This window comes from Denticeps clupeoides, chromosome 5, assembly GCF_900700375.1.
Source record: "Denticeps clupeoides chromosome 5, fDenClu1.1, whole genome shotgun sequence".
Taxonomy (NCBI): domain Eukaryota; kingdom Metazoa; phylum Chordata; class Actinopteri; order Clupeiformes; family Denticipitidae; genus Denticeps; species Denticeps clupeoides.
Window position 1 is genome coordinate 2792878 of NC_041711.1, and position 21595 is coordinate 2814472.

The 21595-nt window shown below is 46.1% G+C and overlaps 1 protein-coding gene across 2 annotated transcripts in view; it reads left to right on the forward strand.

Annotated features, from left to right (window-relative positions):
- Window positions 1-21595, forward strand: part of LOC114789968 (rho GTPase-activating protein 6-like) — a 69153-nt gene that overhangs the window by 30990 nt on the left and 16568 nt on the right. For both annotated transcript variants that reach the window (XM_028979477.1, XM_028979478.1), the window contains 2 exons: window positions 12858-13017; window positions 18341-18412. In XM_028979477.1, the coding sequence (XP_028835310.1) occupies window positions 12858-13017; window positions 18341-18412 (232 nt within the window). The remainder of the gene's footprint in view (window positions 1-12857; window positions 13018-18340; window positions 18413-21595) is intronic.

Consider the following 21595-nt stretch of genomic DNA (forward strand, 5'->3'; position numbering starts at 1 on the left):
GCTGTGGGCCAGATTCAAGATGAACGCCCTCTGAATGCGGTTTTGTAGTCAGCACTCATGGACACCAGAAACAGGTTCAGGCGTCCGTGTGAACAAGGCCCTAACGCTCATCTCACCGACGGATTTAAAATCGGCATCGAATCGCGAGACCTCCAGCAATCACGATTCACGCCGCTCTGAAGTTGTGCTCTTTGCTGGTAAGACAGATGCGGTGGGGATACATTTGTAGACCATTTGTAGACCAATTGTTGGCAGCAAAAAGCCCAGCAGAACTCCGGGCTCTTCCAGAAAGACCGCCTCGGCCTGTGGAAGCCGCGCGGTAATCCTCGGAGACTCCGTGTCCCCTCGTGACGCACGTTGACGTTGTGCTGACGGTCCCTCGTTAATTCCGTGCGATTGCAATGTTCCCGATATCGGAAGGTCCCTGTCCCAGCTGCGGGAACAGGACGGCTCAGGCCAGAAGAAAGGCCCCGTTAAAAGATTTAACGCTCCTCCCCGCGCCAAGTGCAACGGAACATCGGAGCATCTCGTTGGCCGCGGGTGACACTGGGCAGACTGCTGGACCGCTGCCCGCCTCGGACTCTGAGACACAGCCGGTTAATACAGACGTCTTCTGCTCTCACTTCGTTGTGGGACAAATACTTGATGTGGGAAGGTGACCTGGGGTCGTCTCCGCCGGTTGTTCATTTGTTACGGTCATAACAGCCGTCCCATACCGACCACTGTCATGAAAACATGTCCAGAGTGACTTACAGGAGGATTTTGAGTTACATAAAATGGCCATTAATATTCCAGACGTTCATGGCCATACAACCGCCCCCAAGAAGCATGCAGTCACACATATCTGTCCAAATCTTACATTTATCCTTTTGTCAGCTCCTGCATTTTGACATCCTTTAAGGGGAAAGCAGATGACCGGGTCATCTGATGGATGGAAGTGGAGGTCACGGCTCGATGGTGGTTTTAAACGCTGTGTGGGGCCGCTGACAGCTGTGGGGTTCGGGGTGACGCAACCGATTGACAGGAAACGGCTTTCGTTTCACTTCCTGTGCTGCAGCGGAGCACATGGGGGAGGAGGAAGTTATAGACCTCTTGAAAAACAGTCAGTTCAGCTCCCAGGGCAGATTTGTAGAGTGATGGTGACGAATGTCCTGCAGTCCATTCAGAAGGCAGAATGTTCATGAAGAAGCGTGAGTGAGGACACGGTAGATTGGCGGAGCATCAGCCCTGGTCCTGGAGATCCTGGTCCAGGCCACCACCAACACCTGATTCAACTGAGGAACTGTGTGGCCCCTCCAGGACCAGGGCTGGTGACCCCCTGGAGTCGAGACATTGGTCCATACGTGAGGAAATCTGACAGACTACATTGGAGTGTTGTTCACGTTCCTGAGATTTAGAAACGCCTTGGAGCACATTTTTAATACACACTTATTCAAAACAGACGTGTGTGTGTGTTTAGGGTTCGTGGGTGGTCAGTGACCCTGTAGCCAGACAGGATGTCAGAAGAGCACAGCTGTAAACTTCTGCTCTGCTGTTAATCCCGGCCTGTTATGAGGAAAGTTGTAGATTATTAATAACATGCATGCATCAGATGTAAAACACACCACTGTGAAATACAAATGATAGATATACAGTACAGGCCAAACGTTTGGACACATCTTCTCATTCAATGTGTTTTCTTTATCTTCATGACCATTTACGTTGGTAGATTCTCACTGAAGGCATCAAAACTATGAATGAACACGTGGAGTTATGTACTTAACAAAAAGTGGAGACCTGACCTCCACAGTTACCGAACCTGAACCCAATCCAGATGGTTTGGGGTGAGCTGGACCAACAAGTGCTAAACACCTCTGGGAACTCCTTCAAGACTGTTGGAGAAGCATCAGGTGACGACCTCTTGAAGCTCATCGAGAGAATGTCAAGAGTGTGCAAAGCAGTAACCAGAGCAAAGAATCTAGAATATAAAACATGTTTTCACTTATTTCACCTTTTTTTGTTAAGTCCATAACTCCACATGTGTTCATTCATAGTTTTGATGCGTTCAGTGAGAATCTACCAACGTAAATGGTCATAAAAATAAAGAAAACACGTTGAATGAGAAGGTGTGTCCAAACTTTTGGTCTGTACTGTATGATTAGAGCATAAATGTTATAAACAATGTTACAAACAGTGATCAAGCATGAAGACAAGAACCTGATGAATTCCACCAGAACCAGGCAGTACACAAATAAATACCACATTAATAATTTATTATGGTCGCCGAAATTATGTGTACCAAATCATCAAGAAATCTGATATCGATATATGAATATATGATTTAAGAAATATGATATGATACCAGCGTTCAGTCGGCTGCACTTTCAGATCATTTTCTTGATGTCAATTTCTGCCGAAATCCCGACTACTGTTAAACAGCAACCAGCGAACGCCAATCAAGCAGCTAAAAAAAAAAAACCCCATATGGGCCGTTGGTTTCGAATGTCCGTGTATATGAGGATAAACTCCTACGCGGAGAGGCAGCCACAGTCACTCCCAGCTCCAGAAAGTAATGTCGTTATCATATAGTCAGTTACGTTCTGCACGAATCGCCCACGTCTGCATCGTGATGCATCGATCACGAGATTCATTTCAACACCCTTTTGTTAGAACCTGCGGTTTTCTCCGTTTCACTTCATGTTCATCAGACGTTGCTCCCGACAGGTGAAGCTCGGCGCTGCCCTGAGACAGCACCATCGCAGAACGCCACCCACATCCTGTTTTTAACAGCCGGCACCAGCTGACCTCAGACCTGCTCCAGCAGCCGCCACAGGCTCTAGAAATCGTGGGCCATGTCATTGTTTTTTTTGTTTTTTTTTTGTGAAGAACCAATAATGCTGGATTGTTGCTTCGTTCGTAAGCAGGAAACGATATCGATGACAATGTCAGATCGAGGCACGCTGGTATCACATTCCCGATCGTAGGACGGAAGGCAGGGACAGTAGCGGAGCACGACTCTTAATACGTCACAATGCCCCATGCAGAGGCTGTGGCCCGGCCACACCCTCGTTCCTACAACTCCCGCGTCTGACACGCCGATGCACTTCTGGTCAGATGCACGTTCTCGTGCACCTCGGCTACCCTGTCCTCTCTGAGCCCGGAAAAAAAAAAACGGCACCCTCGATCAAGTAACCACCCGGCCCTGGGTGGAGTTCAGCTCCTGGGAACAATGTGAGCAGGAAACTGGAGCAGGAAGCTTCTCTGTCTCCTGCTTTTTGGCGTTCTTCTGTGTCCTTTAGTGAAGTTTGCTAGAAAGACCAGAGCTGATCTGATACGCCTCAGGCGGCATTGTCCGGCTGGAGAATAAGGACAGCCTGGCTCAGTGCAGAGTGGCACGAAGGGGGGGGACAAAGGCCTAATAACGTAGGGTTTAGGGGGGAGGAAGTGTAATATGATCAATCGGGTGCTATGGCAAGGCAATATGGCAAAAACAATTATCACAATATATTTCATCCATTTTATTTTTAAAAGTGATCCTGAGATAAGCCGAAAACAAATGCATATAAAACATATAAAATTACATGTTACCAAGATAACACACATGCACTTTTTCACAGTGAAATCGACATTTTGTAGAGCAGTTTAAAGGCAAAAAACCTTTAAAACTTTCTTAACTAAAGTTTGTCCCACAATACCCAAAACCAACTTTTTTATAAGTCATGTGCAACATTACTTCACTGCCCTGGGCTTTGCTTTCAGTCATTCTGCTCTTCTCCAGCTTTACCTCCCCCCAGCACACGTACATTCGGTGGAGGCGCCAGCAGGGTGACGCCATTGCCCTATTTATTGTATTTCTTGATCCTTGTTATGCTCTTTTTTTTACATTTGCACTTGCTTCCTTTAAAGAGGAGGTTGTCGAGGGCGAGAGTGTCTGTGTTTATATCTGGATGCGGGCTGAAGTGCCATGTGCAGGCCCCGCAGGACACGATGTCGGAGTTGGCGGTGAACCCGTCATGGAAATATCTGCAGAACCAGGCCAGCTGTTTAACCGAGATGAGCCTGAAATAAAAACTCATGATGTATATACAGATACAGTGATATGCACAGTGTACAGTGGTACTTTTTTCCATGTTAGTCACATAAAAATGTTCAGAATATCAAGAAATATTAGATATACACAAGGTAACACAAAGTGTGTTTTTAATATAAAGGAAGAAAAAATCCACCCCTACATGGCCCTGTGTGACAAAGCGATTGCCCCCTCCTATTAAAACATAACTTAACAGTGGTTCAATATCTCTAACCCCACCCTGGCATGATTACCGCCACACCTCTTCTCAATCAAGAAATCACTTAAATGAGACCTGCCTGCCTACAAAGTGACGTAGACCAGAAGATCCCCAAAATCTAGACATCATGCCAAGATCCAAAGAAATCCAGGAAGAGATGAGAAAGAAAGTAATTGAGATCTGTCAAAAAATGACCCCAAGTGCGCAGTGACCACTCATCCACGAGTTACAAAAGAGCCCACAACAGCCTCCAAAGAACTTCAGGCCTCACTTGCCTCAGTTAGGGAAAGTGTTCACGACTCCACCATAAGAAAGAGACTGGGCAGAAATGACCTGCATGACAGAGTGCCAAGCAAAAAGAAAACCAGAAAACAAAACCTTTGGGAAAATACTCTGTGGACTGACGAGACAAAAGTTAAACCTTTTGGAAGGTGTGTCTCCCATTACATCTGGCATAAGAGTCATACCAACAGTAAAATATGGTGGCGATAATGTGATGGTCTGGGGCTGTTTCGCTGCTTCCTGGAAGACTTGCTGTGATAAATGGAACCATGAATTCTGCTGTCTACCAAAAAATCCTGAAGGAGAATGTCCAGCCATCTGTTCGTGACCTCAAGCTGAAACAAGCTTGGGTTCTGCCCACACAGGACCAAAACCAGAGGAAGTCCACCTCTGGTTGGCTGAAATAAAAAAGAAAGAAGACTTTGGCCTAGTCGAAGTCCCGATCGGAATCATATTGAGATGCTATGGCCTTAAAAAGGCGGTTCATGATCAAAAACCCTCAAACGTTGCTGAACTACAACAATTCTGGACAGATGGGTGGACAAAAAATTCCTCCACAGCGCCAAGCTTTACAGGATTTACCAGACGCCCTGATCCAGAGCGACTTACAGTCAGTAGTTACAGGGACAGTCCCCCCCAGGAGACACTCAGGGTTAAGTGTCCTGCTCAGGGACACAATGGTAGTAAGTGGGATTTGAACCCGGGTCTTCTGGTTCATAGGCGAGTGTGTTACCCGCTTGGCCACTACCGCCCCTGTCACACAGGGTCTTATGTGTTTACTTGTAGGGTGGTAGTAGCCTAGTGGGTAACACACTCGCCTATGAACCAGAAGACCCGGGTTCAAATCCCACTTACTACCATTGTGTCCCTGAGCAAGACACTTAACCCTAAATTGTTCCAGGGGGGGACTGTCCCTGTAACTACTGATTGTAAGTCGCTCTGGATAAGGGCGTCTGATAAATGCTGTAAATGTAAATGTACTTGTGCTCTCTTTGTCTAATATTTTATATCATTTGTTAGGGGTGGAAGGAGACCTCGTACACCAAGATCTCGCGATATTAAAACCTCTCGGTACGTCTCGTTGAGGTCACTGCTATCTCGTGAGCGGTAGCCAGTTGCGGTCGGCGTGCCACGAAGAAGTTCTTCTAAAAGTAGCCCCAACTATGTAAGCACTGCAAGAAAATATTACCGTACGCAAAAACACCTTCAGAGCATCTTCAGCAGCACCAGCGATGACAATGCTGAAGGGACAGACAGCGTTGAAACATGCCTACGCACCTCTGCTTCGAGCGCTAGAGCTGCAGATGTCACAAGAGACATTTTTATTGCAAGGGACATGAGGTCATTTTCTGTCGTGGAAAAACACGGACTTACGAGTCTTTTTAACACGTTAGAACCAAAGGACAACATTCCGTCACACGTGCGTAAGGCCAAACTTGTTCCGATCCTGAAGGAGGCAGAGAGCGACCAATGGCTGGACGTCCAGGGGTCTCACACTGGGAGCTTAAAAGACCAAACCTTGGCACCGCCATTGTGACTGACAATGCACGCAATATGGATGTAGCTGTACGCGAAGCAGGATTGGAGCCGCATAGAAAGTGCACACTATAAATTTAGCTACACAAGCCGGCCTCAAATTCACATTTTATTTGTCACATGCGCAGTCATAAACGGTATGATATGCAGGGAAATGCTTTTTTGGGGCTTTTAATAAGGCCTCGGTGTTAAATGAGGGACATGTTCGCTTGGCCGTTTTTTTTTTTTTTTTCATCAAATTTCAACAGCTACTGCAAGTCCAAGCAGAAGCTCCTCCAACTTCCACCACATACGATGATCATGGATATTTCATTTGATCTATTTATGTTTAATTTTGTGGAAGTTCAGCTTGAACGGCATATAGTTTTTTAAGAGGTTAGAAGGCCACGCATAGTTAAAGCACTGTTCTTAAAGTCTGAGGAGATTTAAGAAATCAGAAAAAGAAACACATCAGTCTAGTTTGTGGAAAAACCTTTAAAAGTGTTTAATGAAAGCCCTTTTTGTTGCATAAAATTTTTCTTGAAACTATTATTAAAGTCTCGTTCTCGTGAACGTCTCGTGTTTCGCCTCGTGAGCTTTGGGTATGGTTACACCCCTATGATCTGAAACATTTAAATGTGACTAACATGGAGAAAGTGAGAAAAAGAGCCACAATACACCAAAATTATGTTTTAACAAAGCTGGAACATCAAAATGATCTGAAATATCACCATAATCGTAATACTCATATAGAATGATAATTTGAATATTTGTAAATATTTTACATATGGCCTAGCCCTAATTTTAATGAAAACAATACAGACGTGTATTGACTGTAGAAAGCTGTTCAGAGCCAGTTAGCACGAATTCAGTGTTCATGTTGATCAAGGGAAAGAGTGTAAATGATTTTGACAACTACCCCATCCACCGTCGGTGGAGTTTTTTTAATGTACAGCTCTGTTGGACCACTTGTGGACCTCCCCAGCCTTGTCTCCTCCGAGGAGCCGATTATGTAACCGCCCCTGCCCGTGCCATGGCCATGGTAGCGCCTGCCTCCTCTCGTCTGGGAGAGGAAAGCCCGGAGGAGCAGTTGGCAGTCAGAGCCGAGCGTGGCTGAACGAGAGAACAGATGCAGGGCAGGTTGGCGGCTGGGGAGGAACGTGCCAACGTGAAGAAGAAGACACCAGGCCAGAAGCTGCATCACTCTGCCCTCTGGACTCTACTTTTCTTTCTCCACTTCACTTCTACATGTTGCTATAATGCTATTGGCGCCACTCTTCTTTTATACATTACAATATTTTTGTAGATAAGGGTATTTCTCCAGTCAGAGAAAAATATAGAAAATAATATTACTAAAAAAATAATTTAAAAATAACAATTTAAACAAAATATTTGACATATTTTTTCTAGGCTGTCAATTTATAACACATTTTACAAAGAATTAATTAAAAAAAAATTAAGACTATATCTTGCAATAATATTTAAAATTATTACAGTGGGGACAGAGGCATCTATGGAGGTACCTCAGGCGCGACCAAACTGAATTGTGGGGCCAATGCATCATGTTGCTGGTGGCCCAAAAATGAAGTCAAAGCCAATCAAATCCGTTTATGCTTCTCGAATGTGTTGGCCAATCAGGTGCAGTTCAGACACAAAATGCTGTAATTAACATGTTCATTGTAATAAATGCACATGCTCATTGCAGTTCTGCTGTGGAAATTCGTGGTGCGGTATAAGATCGGGCCGCGATCAGTTCATGCAGGAATGCGGCGTGTTAATGTGTCATGTATGCATGAGATGTGTCACAAGATGCACACCATGTGACCTGAATGCATGTAGAAGAGCTGTGTGTGTGGTACTTTGACCTCACTGTCTCATCACAGTGGAATCCGGTACTAATGAGACGCTCGCACCTCAGGGCACTTTCGCACCTCCGTATGTTTGCGTTTGTAGCATCCTATCATTTTCCTCTCGGTCCGGTTTCCAAGCGAACCAAAAAACTTTGCAACCGTCTCTCTGCTGATTGGTCAGATGTATCACCACGGGAACATCAACAGTAAATACAAGGAGTAGACGACATTAAAATTTACCCATAATTCACTGTTCTGGAATCCTGTGACAGCGTTTGGTCCTGTTTCGGTTCAGCTCGGTTCGATTTGAGTGGACACCGCCTCTTTTCGCGGGTCTCGGCGTGGTTGACTTGGATTCAAGCGCACTAAAACCTGTAGGTGTGAACGCGGCCTAAATCTCGGGGCCGCGCCCACGACCAGGACAAGTTGAAGTCCGACCGGTAACGGCTACGCTGGGGCGGCCAGTCATCCTGCTGGTTTTACGCCGATGACCATTTTCATGAAATATCATGAAATAATTCAACGTAGCCCTCGAGAGGAAGAAGGAACGATGATATGTTTTCCATTCGCCTGTCTGTGTCCCCGTCTGACCCGGCGGCGTGTTTACGAACGCTGGGATTCCGCGCACCGCTCTTCATTTTCCGAATGCACCAGATCGGGCCGCTTGCGTAACCCCCAGACTTCTGGAGGGGGCTGCAGGGGTCGCGACCTCTTTTCTCCCCATTTCTCCTGGTCGCGAATAACGTCTAGCAGATGGTGCGCTTGTCGGGTGACGTGCTGCAAAGCATATAGATCCCCCCCCCCCAGCCCCGCCCGCTTTTGTGCTGCGTTTCCAGCGCACTTTTCCAAAACAACAGGCGTGGAATCTGTTTCTCGTCTCGGAGAATGCGGCGATGCCTGACGTCACCCCGCCGCCGGCCAAGCGCTCTGTGTTTTCGCTCTGCGGTGGGACACTGGGCCGCTGCAGGTGGAATCGTCACCAACCTCCTTTGCTCCGGTGAGAACCGATTGCTCCAGATCTGCACGGTTCTCCCGGAGTTGGAACAATCGCACCTTCGGGAGAGTGAGAAATCCCGTCCTCCTCGTCCTCGGCCAGGTTACTGTGCCAGACGGTAACTGCAGATGGGAGATGGGAACTCGCTCCTCTTCCGAGCTGAAAGCTTGTTTATTGAGGCGCTGGCAGAAAGTTGGATCGCAGATCGGCACCTGGCGACCTTCAGATGCTGTCGAAACCTGGAGTTAGAACTTATACACCCCTGAAAGGAATAAATGAGTGGAGAAACAGTCATATGGGATGGAAGTGGTAGGATGTGGTAGTGGCCTAGTGTGTTCACTTTGCACTTTCTCCATGAATGCAAATGTATTCTAAATACCAAAATATAACCCCCATTCATTTTTTTTAGGTAGAATTTACAATTACGAATTGAAGATGCAACAAAAAAAATTAATCTGCATTGCATGCTTAAATATGGATATGGATGACAGTCAATAACAAGTAATAAAGCATTTGTAGAGTCATGCCCAACCAGGACCCATGGACCATGGTGCAACATGTGCAAGATTATGCATATCAAGGTGAGACCAGATTTAGATATAGACTTTTATGCTGGTTTTATAAAAAAAAAAACCTCCTATTTCACAGAATACTCACTAAATATGACAGTACACCTAGTCAATATACATACATATTTATATATAAGTTGTACTGTAGATGACGCGGTGCGATAATAACGCTCTTATCCGGTGCGACCTACATAGGAGCTTTATGGTGTCTGTCGTTGTAATACGCGACATGTTATGGATGTGTGTGTGTGTGTGTGTGTGTGTGTGTGCGGCGCACACTTCTCCCTCTGGTTCTTGGACCACTTCCTCTTCCTGCATGACCACGCCCTCATCCACAAGACACAAGTGTGACTGGTTGATGAGTGTGAACATGAGGTGAACCACGTGAAATGTCTTTCAGCCCATCCCTCCAACTAATCTGGGACAGTGAGATTCGAAGCTGTCTGCCCGCCATCCAAACTGACACACTTTGTGTCATTTTTTTTGTCCTCCCGCTGGTTGTGTTGCTGCCATACATTACATGTCATGTTGATACTGCTGGCGTCTCATTGATTGGACTCCATTGCTTGTGTACAGTGGGACGTATTGATTGGTGGATCTCTGTCTGGTTTAATGGAGTGCTGGAGTCACCCCCTCTGTCCTCCTCTCTCACACTCGATATTCATTTTGTGCATATGTGTCACATACATGACATATTTTTCACGTGCATTAGTGCATATTAGTGCCCGTTGTTGAAAGAGACGGAGAAACATGTTTATTTCCAGAAAGTACGCTGAGCTTTGCGATGTGATGCAGCATAAAGATATTAATTTGCCAATAAACTTATAGAAATATGCATGGTGCATTGTGGATAGTTTTTTGGCAAACTAGGCCATGCCCTTCTCAGTTTGAGCTGTTTTGTGTCAAGGGCGATATTGAACAAAGCTTGGTGCTTGCTTTTAATCAATTGATGTATTTTTTGCATGTGTTCTTTAAACCTAAGTGGTTACCATGGAGATCTTGGTGCAGATCATTTTTTTTTTATTTTTTTATTAAACCAACATGACTTTAAAGTGGAGCATCTCTTTTAATAACCTGCAGGGATGTGGAACAGGCCGCCGCCCCGCTGCTCCGCCCCGTGCGTGGAACTAGGCTCAGTAGACCAGCTGTCTTCTGCCGCCTGGGGCCGACGTCTTAATCTTCATAAAAAGCAGACCAGATACGCACGGTGGTGCTGATGAAATAATATCGTGGAACAACAGGATGGCGAAGCAATAACGGCTGGAACACGACTGATGGCCCGCTTCAGCGCAAACGGAATAACGCAATTAAACCCGTGGCGCTATTTATATGAACCGCCCGGCGCCTCGCCCTCTGCTACGCCGCTCACGTTGTCCGTTCCCATCCATGCCGGACGGCGGGAGGAGAACCGTTCCAGGTTCTCTGGCCTCAAGTGACCCCAAGACCGCGAAACGATTAGAAGTGCAGGTCCGACGTGGACGTTCTACCAGCTTTTCAGAACGAGAACATTTGCCCTCGACTTGGAATTTGGCACGTTGGCGCGTGATGACAATCATGTTGATTTGGACCAGAGGAGAACTTCTGAGCAATCCGCTCTGGCAACCGCGTTGTTTGTTTGTTGCGGTTGCTAAGCCGCCGATGCTGCCTCGGTATCCGGTATTGATCCGTCCTCGCCCCGTCCTGACCCCCTAATACTTTAAGGTTCTGCGTTAATTAGAACAGCGTGTGCCACGTGTGGAACCTTTTAGGCCCGGGAGAGGCGGAGCGGCGCGGAACTCTGACTAATCTGCTTCGGAACTGGGGCACATTAATCACCGAGGAGGATTGAAATGGGGTGGTCTGGTTCTTATGCTGGAACCGGTGGAACCTCCGGCTCTCTGTAGACAGACATCGACCCGTGATTATCAGCTCTTGCGTTCCTTCATGTCTTCATTTGTACTCGATCTCACCGCAAGAACCGTCATTTTGGAATCGGCAGGTCAGGATCTGACGGCTGTAAACTGGGCTGCGGCAGGCGGTTATGGGCTCTCGGGGGAACCTTGTGTTTGTACTGCGCGATGGGGCGGAGCCTGGACTGCCGGGAGGAACTCCATTTTGACCTGGTTTAACTGGTGCTGAAAACGGAGTACTTCAGTACTTTTTTTCAGATAGTTCTTTAAAAGGCCCATGTGTATGAGTGTGTATGAGTGTGTGTGTGTGTGTGTTTGTGGTGTCACGGTGGGAAAGTGCGGCGTGTGTAAAAGCAGCAAGCGGAACGTGCGATTGGCCTCTCCGCACCGACTTGCGTTCGGAAGGTCTGGAATGCGAGGAGCACAGCTGCAGACGGCCGCGTGCTGCGCCGCATTCTCTTCCCCTCCTCATGTCATGTCAGATGTCCTGCGCCTTAACTATGGTGGGGTGGATTACTGTTTCTCCTCCACGTCTGAACGGTTCTCGCAGAGGAGCACGTTCCAGGCAGTGAACGTCATGCCAGCTCCACCTGATCCCACAGTTCACTTTTCACATTCACGTGAATGGAACGTTGCAGCACGGTGCAGAACAAGACTGGGTCATGGAATGTCATATTCACTTGTCCCCCCATTCGAACCCCCCATTGAATTAAAGCCCTGATAAATTAGTTGGTGTTGGTAGTGGGCGTGGTCAAGTTTGTGCAAGGGGTATTCGGAGTGTAGAAATGGAGGAGATGGACGCTGCGCTACACCTGGGCGTGTCACGTACTGACAGGAGGGGGTCGAAATCATCAAGGAGTAGGGTGTGTGAGAGCTGTCAATCATACATACAGGCTCCTCCCCTTACTTTAAAAATGTGTCATTACAGTTCTTCTTCTGGGTTTTAGAAATAATTAGACCCCTCCCACACACACAAGGGTCACAAGCACCATCTATGCCACACTCCCCATCTGATAGAGCCATTAGATATAACTACCGTAGTAAATGTTTTGGCTTGCAAGAACATTTCTGAGGAACCATGTGCTGAAAACAACACTGCAGTAATTGGCTGCATGTCTGCATGTGGAACCAAGTTTCTCTGAGCTCAGGCCAGAGGGGTTACCTTCAACAAACAGAGTACAGCATTGTTTGTTAAAATTACACACTGTTGAAAACTGTTGAAGCATCTGTCTGAAGCTTCTTTTGCTGTCTGGTCGTGGCGAGATGCTTCATAGGAGATCCAGATCCCGCAAACCCTTCTGGGCTTATTTGAGGTCCACCTTGTTTTTCATTCCAGCCTGCTGTTAAGATTAATTTGTCTAAAACTTTATTTAACTGAACACAGATGTTGCTACAAAGCCCACAAACCATGAGCTTCAAATTTGGAGAACCTTGGGACTTTGTGGAACTGACCACAGCTAGACTCTGATCGTCTCTCTGTACTTCTTCAGGGTGACTTCACCTGGAACAGTCTGTCTGGAAGGAGTGTGTGCCTGAAGCCAGTAGCCGTACAGAGTCTGTCTGAACTGGAGAGAGTTCGGCTACAGGAAGTGGCATACACCCGTCTCAGCCAGGACTATGACCTGGGCTGTCAGATCACTATCCCTAAAGGTACAGTACACACAAACACGCACATACCATGTTCCATGGTCCATGTATTAGTACCATAGTCCAGGATTTCAGATCAAGACCCCATAAGGTCAAACACACACACACACACACACACACTTATACATAGTACCACGTACCATGGTCCATGTACTAGAACCATACTCATAGATCAAGACTCACACACTCGTATACATACACACAGTACCATATACTATGGTCCAGAATTTCGGATCAAGACCTCAAAAGGTACAAAACACACACACACACACTAGAGTGTTTAACAATTCACTTTGATTAGTGTTCTAAGTTTAATGATGACTAAATGAATTAGTATTGAGTGGACACCGTGCAACAGTGTAGTTCTTGGTGCCGGTCCCAAGCCTGGTTAAATGGGCAGAGTTGCATCAGGAAGGGCATCAGGCGTCAAAACTTTGCCAAGTCAATCATGCGGACAACCAGACCTGCTGATCCTCTGTGGCGACCCCTAATGGGAGCAGCTGAAGGAAGAAGAAGAAGAAGAAGATTAGTACTGTCCTCTGTAGAATGGCTGAAAATATCTTGCCAATCACATTTTGTTTTCTGCCAAAAGTTTAAAATCAGAATATCTTTATTGTCATTGTAACAATAACAACAAAATTAGGTGCAGTCCCTGAGCCAGAGAGGTATCTTAAGTACTGCGTGTAAAAAAGAAAGTATGCCAGCTCTAAAAGATGACAACTAGCATTTATACTAATATAATGCAAATATAATACATATATAATACAAAATATTAAATTAAAGGGTGAGGTAGAAACCTAATTGCTCATGAAGACCTTGGTAAAATAGATTCAATGACATTAAGTGCCCTGTTCGTCCTGGTTTTAATGCTCCTGTATCTTTTGCCTGATGGCAGCAGTTGGAACAGGTCATGATCATGATCCTTTATGGTGTTTTGTGTTCTCTTGAGGCAGCGAGAGCTGTGCAGTTTGTCCAGGGAGGGTAAAGAATTGTCCTCACAATTCCTCTGCGCTGTAGTGCAGCTAGAAAACCAAGGATGCTCTCAATAGAACAGCGGTAGAAAGACACCAGCAGTTTTCCTGAGAACTCTCTTCTTGACCGGCTCTGTTGAGTTCACACCCCAGGGCAGGTCCTCCGTGACGTGAACGCCCAGGAAGCGGAAGCCCGACAGCCTCTCCACACAGTCCCCACTGATGTAAAGTGGTTTGAAGTCCCTTTTCCTCTTCCTGAAATACACAACAATCTCCTTGGCCTTTGCTGTGTTCAGGAGCGGGTCAGCCGCTCCACACCGTGCCTGTAGGCAGATCTTCAGGCACTTAACGTTTCAGTTCCCACTCAGAACTGAAGAACAGATCAGACATAGTTATTTTTCTTTATGAAAATGTGACGGCTTTTACACACAAATATGATACTGTGCAAATGTTTTAGGCAGTAGTGTAAGAGAAACCACTGCACAGTATCCCAACTACTCCAATGAAGGTGGGCTCCACCCCAACCCTCTCTAACTTCAAGCCAGTGTGTATAACAAACATTAACATTCCAAATAAGTGGAGCTTTAGATCATCGCTATGGGCTGAATGTACTAGTCGGCGATGATCAGATCAGAGGACGTCATCCTCTCAGTTTTACTGTTCAGGCTCCGCCTCTTTAGATGATCTGCAGCCGCTGAACATGTGGGCCGCTGTGCGTTTTTATGCAACTGGACACCGGTCCACCCCTCTGGGCCCCATGAGTTACGTAACCACCTGCCGTGGAAGACCAGAGGTCTGGCAAATTCACACAGAGTGTGGAAATGTGTGTGTGTGTGTGTTTCCTCTCTTGAGCACCCAAATCCCCTGCAGCATGGCCTCCTGGGACTGACCCCCTTTCCCCCTGAGATTTGTATGCCCAGCAGCTGCAGATGCACATCAGGACAACATGCAAATATAATATCATAATAGATGTTTAAAACATTTGTTTAGTTGGAAAGTGCAGTAATTTCACCAGACCCAGGTCAGCGGGCAGCTGTGAAAGCTCAGAGGTCTTGTAAATGGAATTAGAGCAGCTGTGGGGCCGGTGGTCTTCACTATGCCGCGCTCCGGCTGCTGCCTTGATTTTAGGTTAATGTTACTGAGACTAGAAATTGGACCCCAGTTCACGGTTCCGAACTTCACCATAACATTGGAATACATACATCCCCGTCCCAGCCCTCTCAAATTTCTCAGCGGGGGCTGCAGGGAGGCCACAACTCAAAGCAAGTTGCATTTCTCTTCCCGAGCAGGTCTGTGTTGAGACTGTTCACGACGTGCGTGTAGATACCATGTCCAAACAGAATCTGGGACTGTGTAATCCATGTTTGATTCCTGAACTGCTCAAAAAAATACATATTTTTAGAAAAATCTTCCCAGTTCTATTCATAACCGAGCAGAGAGGTCAGAAAATGACCACAGCACCGTGTGCTGTGCTGCTGTGTATCACAAGTGACAATCACTTCACGTTTTTAAAAGAAAATGAGAGCTGGTCTGCACGGTTCTTTCCCATGTGCTGCACGTAAGGAGGGAGCTGTCAGACCCTGGCGAGGATGTGAGATTAATCGGATGCGGAGCGTTAAGTGCGGCATGAATGCGGGCCAGCGGTGGAGTAGTGGTGGAGTTTGTTGGGGGGGGTCGAGATCCAGCCAGATGTGAGCACACCTTTAAAACACATTGTGTTATTCGGCCCTAATTTGAAAGTCATGCGCGTAAGTAGGGGGGAACTAATGCTAATGCTATTACAGTGCGGTCAGTACAATGTCACGTTTCACCTGCCATTGCTCAGACAGAGCGGTGTTGCCAGATAACTGACTGTTTCAGCGCGAAATGATCAAAAACTGCACCAAAGCACACACAAAACTGCTGAAACAACTTCACGATTATCAAACTGTTCCTTCTTACTCAAATGGCTTCCTCTTTATTAGTGACCTGCAATAAACAGCACTCTGTGGTTGATTGCACTTTTAAAACACATATATCCCTTTAATGGACAGAAAATTCAGTTTTTTTGCATGATAATTTGCATGTGTGTTTTTTGTTTTTAACGTATTTGATACTTTGGACATTACACACTACAAGTAGGGCTATGCAATATGGCATAAAGTTCATATTGCATTTAGAACTGAACCATAGACGCTAGATGGTATATATTATGATGTATAATTTGATTTGTACATTTAAATAGCAAAAGCACTGCAGCAGGAAATTGTATAATTAACCTTTTTTATATTCCAAAATATAAAATGTTATAAAATGCTTTGGATCCACCACTGCTGGGAGATTTTATTGACAAGCTGCACTTATATCAAATATGAATACACAAAACCGATGGTTCAAAGAAAAAGAAACCAATTTTAAAAAGCATTGTTTACATTTACAGCATTTGGCCCTTATTCAGCCCAACTTACATAAGAGCTTTAAAATTTTTCCATCATAGAAATCACCTCATTTGGTTCGCTAGAGGCCGATCTGTAAATAATAGTCACTTAACAACTCCTTATACCATATTATCACACACTATCAGCTTATCTAATGTACATTATGGACACACCATGATTTATCTTCAGACGCTTTAATACGCAGAAAGGTCAATCATTTAATCGTGTAAAATTCATGGTTTATTCTAAAAGCATTCGTTTTTCCTTTCCGTGCCTTGGTTTCTTCTCAATGTTTCTTCCTATTGCTCACTCAGGAATTCCTTCCCTGCGACAGTCATCTTTGGCTTGTTCGCTAGTGCCGTTGAGCTGGGATGCGCTATCTAATGTGATGCGCTTTGTGAAAGCGAAGTGACTGTCATTGTGGTACACTGCAGCACAGCACATGGTGACACAACGAAATGTGTCCTCTGCTTTTAACCATCAGCCTTGGTGAGCTGTGGGCAGCCATGACAGGCGCCCGGGGAGCAGTGTGTGTGGATGGTGCTTTGCTCAGTGGCACCTTGGTGGACCAGGATTTCAACCTTCTGATTACGAGGCCACTTCCTTAACCGCTAGGCCACCACTTCCCCACTGCCCAATGTATGTTTGCCAACATACATCATAAAAACTGGAATCGCTGTATAGTTAAACATTTATTTATAAGTATTGCTGTTCCAGATCATCTTGATGGTTTCCAACCCATTTGGAGAATAGGTTTGAAGGCCTTGACTGTTTCAAAAACTGTATGGTTTTTGGTGTTGAAAATGGTCCTCTTCCTCCTGTTGGTGGTTCATTTTACATTTATGGCATTTAGCAGACGCCCTTATCCAGAGCGACTTACAATCAGTAGTTACAGGGACAGTCCCCCCTGGAGCAACTTAGGGTTAAGTGTCTTGCTCAGGGACACAATGATAGTAAGTGGGATTTGAACCTGTGACTCTGTAGTCTTCTGGTTCATAGGCAAGTGTGTTACCCACTAGGCTACTACCCTCCCACCTTTGACAGTCTCTTCATTTTTCCATCTCTTGTAATTTTTTTATCTTTTGTTATTTATTTATCCCGAGTCTGGGACTGTTCAGGAAAGGCGAGAACTTTGCAGCATACCTGGCAACGTCGGCAGAGCAGAGCAGAGCAGAGCAGAGCACTGGCGTTTTCAGGGTTTCCGTGCAGGCGTTGGAGCCACGGGACAAGAATCCCAATTATTTCCTCTTGCACTTTCCCCCTCTCAGATCAGCTCCTTCATCATCGGAACATCTATCCCTCCGCTACAGGACATCTTCCACAAGCGCTGCACCAGGAGGGCTTCATGCATCATGCTTGACCCTCCACACCCCCTCACATGGACTCTTCTCGCTACTCCCACCCCATCAGACGCTATCACAGCATCGGGGCCTGATCCACCAGACACCAGCCATCAGACTGCAGAACCCCCCCCTCCTTCATACACAAACATGGACTGTCAACTGAATGAGCTGCACATGCTGGGCAACCTCCTTCTCAGGAAACTGGTCCATGTTAAAGAAAAAGCTTTACATATATTTATCCCACTTCTACATTAAAGTAAATAGATAGGGTGGGGGCGCCGATTGTACAAGTTGTCCCACTTTAAAAGAAGAAATCACGTCGTATGAAACGATCAACAATCGCACTGTATGATTTTTCAGCCCCAACTTCCTCATGTTCTACAGAGAACCTGTGAACGTTTAGTAGAAATTACCGTCCACATGTTTTGTACGGGCCACCCGGAGAAGAGTGCTGTAATGCAGACAGCTTCAGCTTCTATGTACAATGCAAACATCAGCATGCAAACATTGACCAACTTTTGATTTGAGGCCTACTGTTTGTAGTTTTACTTATGTACCGTATCAGCACTGAAAGTTATTGTTTTCTCCTCTACAGATGGACAGAAGAGGAAGAAGTCTTTGCGGCGGAAGCTGGACTCTTTAGCCAAAGAGAAGAACAAAGATAAAGGTGGGATTCAGTATGTGTGTGTGTGAAAGTGAAGGGAAAGTCATTGTGATACACAGCAGCACAGCACACGGTGCCCACAGTGAAATGTGTCCTCTGTATTTAACCATCACCCTGAGTGAGCAGTGGGCAGCCATGACAGGCGCCTGGGGAGCAGTGTGTGGGGACGGTGCTTCGCTCAGTGGCACCTCGAGCCTTCTGATTACGGGGCCACTTCCTTAACGTCAATCATACTGATGTACAGTTGCACGCTGGTGTGTCTACATTGCATGTGGAAATGTCTTGCTGGAGATGCGATGTTACCAAACAGACAATTTGTCCGTATTGCCGTGATGCGGAGGGAAAAAGCAGGGGAGGTACACATCAGGTTGCGGCGTGCTGTGCACTGCCATGGCTACGGTGGAGTTCCAACACGGAAAACCTTCATAGCCTCACACTTTTTTTAACATGGTTGTCACAATGGGAATCCGGTAACACACTTGCAGTCACACTGCAAGTGCAACAAGCCGTCGTACCGGGAGAGGACACTGGACGTGCTGGAGAGGAGGACCGGAGGCGTTTGGTCCGTGAGGGAGAGACTGGCGGGGAATGAGGATGGGAAGGAAGCAGTGGACGCGCTGCCGCGCAGCGGGGAGTGAGTTCGGGATCTGTGGGAAGTACCAGGGCAGAGGAGAACCGGAAGACGGCGGGTTTCAGGATGGTCCGGGAGCGTGGACTGGACGGGAGTATGTCTTGGTTAGGAGGAAGGCAGGCTCAAGGTCAGGGGCAGGCAGAGGTCGCGGCCAGGAAGTTCCAGTCGGGGTTCTTTCGTGGTTTCAAAGGGGTCAGGTAATTCTCGAAGTCGTGGGCAGGCGAAGGTCGTATTTCATGGATTAAAGTATCTTGGGCGTGGGTGAGAGAGCTAGCGTCTCTGGTGAGTAATCTCATTCAAAGAGCGGGCGTGTCTCCTCGGGGTTACCTCACTTTTATACTCGCTGCCGCCCACTTCCATTTCCCCTTCCGGGTCATTGTCTCCCAGGCTGGTCCAGCGCCTTCTGGCAGGCTGGAGGCGCTTTGGCCATGACAATGGTGAATAAAGCAAAGAACCAACAATTAAAAACGCCGACTTCAGTAGCAGAGTTATGTCTTTTCAGCACTTCACAGCAACGTACAGTCAGCTATGATCTAGTCTAAAAGATGAAGGTGGCCTTAAGGATGTTTATATCAGCATAAGCATTCATTCTATAACTAATAGATTATATGTAATTTATAGATTATAAACCTAATAGTTCTGGTTTACACAATGAAATGATGTGCATACACTGGTATGGAATAAAATTCATATTGCGATGAACCATAGACGTTAGACGGTATATATTGTGGTATATAATTTGTAAATGTACAGGTACATCAACCTATAGCATAAAGGTATGCCAGATAAAACTATATCTGCGCAATTCTACTAAAAGTGGACTATCTGTCACATCCATAAGACCAGTGAAATACCAGGTTTTTTTCATGATGCCTGTGATTATATCAAATTTTAGGATTTTCTGTGTTCAGCTGTAGAGTTTACTCTACAGTTATTAAAATATTGTCATAAAATATTTAAATAACACTATGTTTGTTAATATTTTATCATGCCATCCTTCCAGGATTCCAAGACTTTATTTTTTGCACAGAGCACGAAACAGCCTACGACCGCCCCTGGTCATTTCCATGCGCTGTCAGTACCCGATCCGTGCCACTTGCACGATCGGTTCTGCACCAGTGTTCGCATGCGTACTCCAAAAGCCACCATCTTGCAGCCTAAACTGCAAGATGACCCTAGTCCTGAACCTAATCCTCACCATTGCTAACGCACGCATGCGTGGAACCGACTGGGCAAATTGTACTGACACGCGCGCTGCATTTAGGAAATCTGGAAGTGCGCAGCAACCGGCGGATTATTTTATTTATTTACTATAGATTTACCAGTCATTTTTAATGATAGTAAAGGCCTTGTTTTTTATTTTTTTTGGAAACACGTATTTACTGTGTAAACCCTGCCGTGTGCTCTGTGCTTTCGCCCAAAACTAAAGCCTCATGTTTCAAGTAGGCGTGGTCACCTATAATCAATTTACATCACATACTGTTCATACCGTTTATACCGATTACACATCGGTAATACCCTACATGGGTATTTAAGGTTAGAGTTGGGGTGATCATGGTATACTGGACCATAATTGTCTGTACCAGCTGGCCGTGATGTTGCGTAATCCGAAGTGTTTGTTTATGAGGAACCACAGTGAACTCTGAATTGCACTGTGGGATGAAGTACATGGCGGTTGGGTGTATACTAAATAACGTGGTAGGAGTCATTAGGTCAGATTGGTGGTGTGACTCTGAGTTCCTGGTGGTGGGTCAGTGTGAGGACTGATTTGTAGAGGTGCCGTGGACACTGAACGATGGGAAGGATCTGTGTTGCCTTCTCCGCTGTTTTTCTCTGGACAGGCCTCAGCGAGGCTGTCTCACCACTTTCTCCCTCGTCTGGATATATTTAGAAGAAGGGAACGTGCTCCTTGTAAGGGGACAGTGCTGCTGGAGTGAAGTGCCAGGCTGGCATAGACGGGGCATTTGGCAGAAATTCCACAAGTGGGGAAGGGGAGAGTCGGACTGGGGCCCCGCCCCCCCCCGTCCCATGTTCTGTCTGATGTCCCAGTGGTGCGTAGTGAACAGAGGTAAATACACGAACCCCTTCTGGTGGGCTGAAATTCCCATTTATTCTATTATACTGTATGTTTTAAGGCCATTTCCTGGTGCAATTAATAACCAGATAGAAACAAGATGTGACTAACTACCCACCCAGCCATTTGTGTTGGTGTGTATTTATTTCTGAATAACTTTCTGATGAACATTCTGATAATTATGTTTATATAAACAAAGTTTAAACAGGGAGGAGCCTTGCAGGCATGATTGACAGCTCTCACACCCCCTACTTCCTCATTCTGGACGATTTAACCCCCCTCCTGTCAATACGTGACACGCCCAGGTATAGCGCAGCATCCAACTCCCTTTTTCCTCTGTCTCCCTTCATTTTCTACACTCCTAAATACCCTTGTACACAAACGTGACCACGCCCACTACCCACACCAACATGCAGGAAATCAGCGCATTAATTCAAGCAAACGTGACCACGCCCACTACCCACACCAACATGCAGGAAAT